General features: G+C 38.8%; 3 protein-coding genes across 4 annotated transcripts in view; all 3 read left to right on the top strand.

The window, feature by feature from the left end:
* EMB3126 (Ribosomal protein L1p/L10e family) overlaps window positions 1-1,045 on the top strand; it is a 3,228-nt gene extending 2,183 nt beyond the window's left edge. Inside the window, exons 6-7 of the mRNA XM_021424178.1 lie at window positions 388-513; window positions 660-1,045. Coding sequence (XP_021279853.1) covers window positions 388-513; window positions 660-902 — 369 coding nt within the window. The 3' untranslated portion in view covers window positions 903-1,045. The remainder of the gene's footprint in view (window positions 1-387; window positions 514-659) is intronic.
* Window positions 1,046-1,518: 473 nt separating this feature from the next.
* Window positions 1,519-4,096, top strand: LOC149527329 (phenylacetaldehyde reductase-like). Its single transcript, XM_089783029.1, has 6 exons — window positions 1,519-1,792; window positions 1,894-2,063; window positions 2,340-2,478; window positions 2,836-2,987; window positions 3,716-3,857; window positions 3,958-4,096. Exons 1-5 carry the CDS (start codon window positions 1,675-1,677, stop codon window positions 3,854-3,856), a joined length of 720 nt encoding a protein of 239 aa, XP_089639155.1. The 5' UTR covers window positions 1,519-1,674; the 3' UTR covers window position 3,857; window positions 3,958-4,096.
* LOC110413454 (phenylacetaldehyde reductase-like) lies at window positions 3,965-6,708 on the top strand. Of its 2 annotated transcripts, XM_021424261.2 has the most exons (6): window positions 3,965-4,225; window positions 4,322-4,491; window positions 4,665-4,856; window positions 5,035-5,197; window positions 5,497-5,683; window positions 6,153-6,708. In XM_021424261.2, the coding sequence occupies exons 1-6, from the start codon at window positions 4,105-4,107 to the stop codon at window positions 6,289-6,291; spliced, it is 972 nt and encodes a 323-aa protein (XP_021279936.1). In that variant the 5' UTR covers window positions 3,965-4,104; the 3' UTR covers window positions 6,292-6,708. The 2 variants fall into 2 exon arrangements, with proteins under 2 accessions (XP_021279936.1, XP_089639260.1); XM_089783134.1 differs by lacking the exon at window positions 6,153-6,708 and having other exon boundaries at window positions 5,497-5,687.
* The last annotated feature ends 129 nt before the right edge of the window (window positions 6,709-6,837 follow it).

Genomic DNA, 6,837 nt, shown 5'->3' with positions numbered 1-6,837 from the left:
ACATTTACATGAATCGTGTGTGTGCATAGGCACATCTGCTTGTGCTTCAGTATCAGTATGCCCCTTTTGACACAGTAGAACTACAGAATGAGTGTGAAATTGATATTAGCAAGCAGTTGTACTCAACAATATAGAACTGGTGAATTGGGGAGTAAAAGTGTTCTGATTCATGTAATTGGGCAGTTGTTAGCTATTTTATATGTCTTTCTGACATAATAATAACAACAATGAGATATGGACTAGATGGATGGGGAAAAGTGTATAAGAACCACATTGGATAATATGCTTCAGGATCATTTTACTTTTAATGAAGTTGCAACTGAATGATACATGTGAGCTAGCAATTGTTAATATAGCTAAAATGTTTTATTGAATCATTTCTTTCAGGCTATAGAAGAATTCAAAAAGGGAAAAGTCGAATACAGAGCTGATAAAACTGGGATTGTTCACATTCCTTTCGGGAAAGTTGACTTCTCAGAAGAAGACCTCCTTCTGAATTTCCTTGCCGCTGTAGTATGTCACATTCTGTTCTTTCCTTGGCACCTCTTATGTCCCTCTCCTTCAGCGTTTTGCTCTCCATTCTTTCTTTTGAGCAATATTAGTGTCTACAACTGCAATTCTACTTGGGATATTTATTATTTTTGTCTTTAATTTGACAGAAATCAATTGAAACAAACAAGCCAAAAGGTGCAAAAGGAGTATACTGGAAAAGTACACACATATGCACATCAATGGGGCCTTCGATTCGGTTAAATATAAGGGAGATGCTTGATTACAAGCCTCCATCAAAATTTGAAGATATGACTAACAGCTGTAAATGTCTTCAACCCTTCAATCAGCCATGTAGGCATTCTCTGTCAGAGCGTCCCAGTGCTCAGTGGAAATGGTCAGAGAGTAACTAGGGGGAGAATGGAGAGCAATTGTTTAGAACAAATCCTAGTGAAATCAGGCATACCAGATTATGATTCTGTATACAGACTGAGACTTGTATCATCATATGATTAAATAGCATCAATTTTATTACTTTTTATTTTCTTATTTCTCAGTTGGAGGTCTTTTGAGTGAAATCCGGTGTTTCCAGCTTGATGTGGTAGGATTCTTGTGCAGGGTTTCTTACTTTGGGCATTCTGGTTCTAACAGGATTTGGAGTCCATTCTGTTTGAGGTGTAGACTCTAAAAACTACCGACCAAACAATTCCATGATTCCCAGTAAACCTCTGAACACTCTTTTCATTGAGAAAAGAGGGAAAAAAGAAGCTGGGAAGCCATAGAAGTTCAGCTTTTCCTTGCCCCTAACATGTCGTTGTGTTTCATACCTGTCTAAATTATTCAATTATTTCATTGGACCGAATCCTTAATTTTCTTCGTGACGGACATATGCTTGAAACAAGCATGCGTGACTTGGTTGGGTTGGTTACAGCGTACGATGATTTTAGTTTTGTCCAAGTGCCGAAAATCTGTTGAATAAATCAACTCATCGTAAAAAATTTCCCTCGAACGTATAAATAAATTCGTAACCATGGGTCTTGGTCACGAGTTTCAGACGACTCGTTCAGATTCCAGCCGGTGCAAAAGTCCAAAACCCAAAAGGCCAACGTGCATCAGAAGTTCCATACATAACTCGGCCACAGACCATCGGAGAGCTGCAGATTGGAACTCACTTTGAAGTTTGAGATGAATGAAGCAGAAAAGGTAGTGTGCGTAACCGGAGCGTCTGGTTACGTAGCTTCATGGCTTGCTAAGCTCTTGCTCGAACGTGGCTACACTGTCAAAGCCACTGTTCGTGACCCAAGTCAGTTGCACTCCTCTTTGCTCCCGCTTTTCTTATTATTACTTATCTGTTCGTTTCAGTTCACTTCTACATCAAAAATGCTCTGTCCGAACATGCAACAGATGACCCGAAGAGGACAAAACACTTACTTTCACTTGATGGGGCAAAGGAAAGACTTCATTTGTTCAAAGCAGAGTTAGTGGACGAAGGATGCTTTGACTCTGTAGTGGATGGATGCCAAGGTGTTTTCCATACAGCCTCCCCTGTGTTCATTTCTGCTGCTGACCCACAGGTCTATTCTTTACTCTTCTTTTTCTCTTTTTTGCAGATTTTGTATTGCTCCCTTCACGGATCAACCACTTGCTTAATTCAATATAAAAACTTGTTAAAGCTACAGTAAGAAAAGATTCATTGAGATTTCGGCTCATATTTCTGTACGCATGATGAACCTCCTTACATTATAGCAACTATGCGAGTTGGCCTCGATGCTGTAGGATGATGAACCTTTTTATGACTTAGTTTTCATCGAATTCTTAAGCAAGAGGTTTCAGCTTTTGTCCGATTTCAGGCAGAAATAATTGATCCTGCGGTCAAGGGTACACTTAATGTTCTTAACTCATGTGCAAAAGTTCCTTCAATCAAGAGAGTTGTCATTACATCTTCCCTGGCTTCAGTTATATACAATGGAAAACCTATATATGGCTTCAGTCCGATTTCTGTACACTTAGTTGTTTATTTCTTTTTCTTCTAGCAGCCTATATATTTGGCTTCTTTTGTTATCAAATAAAATGTGTGGCAGAGCACTGCTTTTGAGATAAGTAATTTTGTCTCTTTCCTCCCTCACGACCTTCATCCTCTGTTCCTCATTTGTCTTCATTTTTTCCAGAAATCATCCATTCTTCTACAGACTGTAAGCTGAGCTCGTTTCTTTTTCTGTTATTTTCTTCAACGGCTAGAACAGTGATGACCCATTCCACGTTAGATAAGAATGCGATTAAGAACAGATTATCTCAAAGAATTGTTTAGTTGCTTGAACTACTGATCGTTTTACTTCCTCTATCCAGAAAATTACTGGATCGATAATGGAATTCTCATAAGAGTCTTGTTGGCTTTCATTCATGGCAGATGTGAAGCTCTTAACAAGCCCCTTGAGCGAACTTACCAGATATCCAAGGAGAATGCAAAGAGTTCGGGTGTCAGCTTCATTCCTTTGGAGGTGAGTCTGATGGAAACTATTGAAAGCCTGAAGGAGAAGGGTTTCTTAAGCATCTGAATTGTTACTTCATTTTGAATGCTCCCTGTTGTAGGAACATGTTATTTCTACGTACTAGAATTGGAACTATCTTAAGTACTTTTTATCGCCATAACTCAAAGAATACCCTTTGGAGTCAATAGCTGCATGGAGATTGGGTTCTGGTTCACGTTGCCTGCAGCTGATGAACATATGGAGCATTAAGGCTCCTCTTTTTCGTCTTGCTTTAGGAAGTAAAGTGTAATGTTTTCTGCACCGTGCCTACTGCCAGTCATTAGACTGAAGTCGTTGACTTCCTTCTTGTCGAAATAATAACTACAGTTAGTTGTATAAACTGTAAACTTCTGAGGTATCTTTGGCCCTTCCACATTAGGAAAGATGTTGTCTGGACAACGTCTGGTTTTCAACTTAGGCTTTGCACGTTCAGTTCATATGAGTTGGACTTAGAAGCATCTTTCTTTTAAAAACCCAAAATAAAGACAGCTTCACTCCACCAATTTGCTCTGTCAACTGTCAACTGTCAACTGTCACCTGTCATCTGGCATCTGTGCTAAATTTAATACTACTACTTTCTCATGAAAAGCACTCTATTTCTTGTCTAAAATTAGCCAAAATTTTAAGGCAAAAGTTCATGACTGCGCTACGTCGTTGCCTACGTAATTTGTTCTCCCCTCATTGTTAAGTAATTGCAGCCTTGCGTAATTGAAGACATCAGACAAAACAAAAAAACAACAAGGGGAAAAAAGAAGAAAAAGACAGTTAACAATTTGGAAGAAGAACATACAGGAACAAAAAAGGTGGCAAAGCATAAATTCCTGTCGCAGATGCTTTAAGGTAAAGAGCTTCTTAGTAGCTGGTTTTGCACGCACTCGATTTTGATCAAGGATTTGATCAAAGTTCGATGTTGAAACTGAAATTTTGTTTGTCATGGCAGTGCTGGAGTGGCAATATACCCACGTGCCATAATTTAGATTCCATCCATTACACAATTCTAAAAACACCAGAGAACTTTGTAACTGGTCTACTGACAACTAAGTCACTGCTGGGTGCTGAAGTTAGAGCTTCGGGAATCTAGCTGGAGATGAGTAGTGCAGCAGAGAAGGTGGTGTGCGTGACCGGAGCGTCTGGTTACATTGCTTCATGGCTCGTTAAGCTCTTACTCCAACGCGGCTATACTGTCAAAGCCACTGTTCGCGACCTAAGTCAGCGCTGCCCCCCTGATCTTTCTCCTATTCTTCTTTTTATGTTTGTTTTTCATCAAAAGAATGAATGTGCTACTCTGTTTGAACCTGGAACAGATGATCCGAAGAAGACAGAACACTTGCTTGCGCTTGATGGAGCCAAGGAAAGGCTTCACTTGTTCAAAGCGGAGTTGACTGATGAAGGATGCTTTGACTATGTAGTGGAAGGATGCCAAGGTGTTTTCCATACAGCATCTCCTGTATTTTTGTCAACTGCTGACCCACAGGTTCTTATCTTTCCAGTTTGTAATTGGATCACTGCGTTAAGTAAATGAAAGATCAGATGCAGGATGGGGAAACCATAGTTAAAAGAAGAGTTTGATTCTTTAGATTTAAGAGTTTTCACGCTTATTGATGGTCAATTTTTATACAAAAAAGTTTCAGCTTTTCCCAATTTCAGGCAGAAATAATTGGTCCAGCACTCAAGGGTACCCTTAATGTTCTTAAATCATGTGCAAAAGTTCCTTCAATCAAGAGAGTTGTCTTAACATCTTCCATGGCCTCAGCTCTATACAATGGGAAACCTTTGACTCCTGATGTGATGGTTGATGAGACTTGGTTTTCAGATCCACGCATTTGTGAGGAAAGTAAGGTGTGTTTTCTTGGTACTTACTAAATATGGTATGTCCTGCACATTCACTGTCGTTTATTTGTTCCTAGTGTTCAAGAATCTATGAGTGAGTAATCTCAGTTATACAAACTCTCTAATTCAATTTATATGTCTCTGAATCATAAAGTATCGATTCTTCATGATTTTCGGGTTTTTCCAGCTTTGGTATATGATGTCGAAAACTTTAGCCGAGGAGGCTGCTTGGAGCTTTACAAGAGATAATGGGATTGATTTGGTTACAATCAATCCAGGAGTTGTGATTGGTCCTCTTTTACAGCCAGCTCTTAATTTCACATCAGAGCTGATACTAAACCTCACAAAAGGTACTTTTCTAACCTATTGATGCCGATGCACATATATTTTCTTTCTCCAATTGTTTAGGAAAAAGAATTCACTTCGTCCCATCACTTTCTAGACGGAAAACTATACCTTATCTCTGGTAAGTTTGGGAAGCATATGATAGATCATCATGGGGTAGTCCATCCCCATGATAATTGTGTTTGTTGCAACTTGCAAATGCTTAATGGCATCATTCCTGTAATTGCTGCTAGATCCTTCTAAGGGTTGTATTCTGTTGCTATTTCTGTTGTGAAAACAATGGTTAAAAATCTTTTGGATGCAGGAGAACACACTTTCCCAAGTCCAACTTTTAGGTTAATTGATGTTCGAGATGTTGCATATGCACATATTCAAGCGTTTGAGATTCCTTCAGCTAGTGGCAGATATTGCTTAGTTGAAAGAATTGTACACTATTTGGAAATTCTGAAGATGTTGAGTGAACATTATCCTGCTTTGGGCCTTAAAGAAAAGTAAGCAACCGTGTTTATCTTGCTATTTAGCACATCGCCAAATGCAACTTACATGTACTCTGATTTGTCTCCATCACATCTTACTTTCACTGGATTTCTGTGATGAAACCTTTTATCGTTTTCTCACTTGACTGTTCTAACTTGATAAATACTGCAATGGTAGAGTGAATATTGAGTGAACTTACATGAATGAGCTACCGTCTGCCATTTCATTACATAGATTACTGCTGGTATCCATGGGGAGTTGTTTGTCAATGGAGTTCTTTAGACTGTAAGCTGAGCTCGTTTCTTTTTCTGTTATTTTATTCATCAGCTCAAACTGTTACAACCCATTCCATGTTATATAAGAATGCGATTAAGAACAGGTTATCTCAAGGTTGTTTAGTTGCCTGAACTTCTCTGTTCAGAAAATTAATGCATCGATAATGGAATTCTGATAAAGATTCATGTTGGCCTTCATTCATGGCAGATGTGGAGATCTTAACAAGCCTCTTGAGCGAACTTACCAGATATCCAAGGAGAAAGCGAAGAGTTTGGGTGTGAGCTTCATTCCTTGGGAGGTGAGTCTGAAGGAAACTGTTGAAAGCTTGAAGGAGAAGGTTTCTTAAGCATCTGAATTGTTGCTTCATTTTAACGCTCCCTGTTGTAAGAACGTGTTATTTCTATTTACTTCTAATCATCTATCAGTTGGATAATCTGGAAGTGTCTCTACTTTCAGGGACTGCTGTTTCGTGTTGGAAACTTCAGTTTCCATTTACTTCCCATTGTAGTCAGCATAGGTTGAGAATCTATGGAAAAACCAAACTGAAATTCAAGCATCTGAATTGTTGGAAAAGAGTTGGCATATGAATCTCTCTCTCTTTCTTTCATTTTCCCCAGTATGAGCACTCTGTACTCAGCTAGGCTAGATCACCATTAAAAACAAATTTGCAGCAATATTTTATAAACTTATAATGGTCCTCAACCCATCAAAAAGTCTGACAATGTGATTTCTACTGTCATCAACCCTGTTTGACATGAAAAGAGAAGTAAAATGCTAGATGATCATCCCCCATCTTTCCCACTGCTCTGGTACTTGTTCATAAATTACACATCCTTATTGTTGGGTGCTTTTCCTTCTTTTTCACGTTCAAGATTATAGAGCGATAAAAGTG

The sequence above is a fragment of the Theobroma umbraticum genome, unplaced genomic scaffold (genome assembly GCF_002168275.2).
Source record: "Theobroma umbraticum cultivar Fairchild unplaced genomic scaffold, ASM216827v3 scaffold_4.1, whole genome shotgun sequence".
NCBI lineage: Eukaryota > Viridiplantae > Streptophyta > Magnoliopsida > Malvales > Malvaceae > Theobroma > Theobroma umbraticum.
This window is presented reverse-complemented; position numbering and strand designations above follow the sequence as displayed.

Coding starts and splice junctions, on each gene's coding strand:
- LOC149527329 (XM_089783029.1), top strand. CDS start 1,675: ATGAATGAAGCAGAAAAGGTAGTGTGCGTAACCGGAGCGTCTGGTTAC. Junction 2,479..2,835: donor AAAACCTATATATGGCTTCA/GTCCGATTTCTG, acceptor TCCTCTATCCAG/AAAATTACTGGATCGATAAT. Junction 2,988..3,715: donor TCAGCTTCATTCCTTTGGAG/GTGAGTCTGATG, acceptor AAGTAATTGCAG/CCTTGCGTAATTGAAGACAT.
- LOC110413454 (XM_021424261.2), top strand. CDS start 4,105: ATGAGTAGTGCAGCAGAGAAGGTGGTGTGCGTGACCGGAGCGTCTGGT. Junction 4,857..5,034: donor GCATTTGTGAGGAAAGTAAG/GTGTGTTTTCTT, acceptor GGGTTTTTCCAG/CTTTGGTATATGATGTCGAA. Junction 5,684..6,152: donor GCTTTGGGCCTTAAAGAAAA/GTAAGCAACCGT, acceptor CATTCATGGCAG/ATGTGGAGATCTTAACAAGC.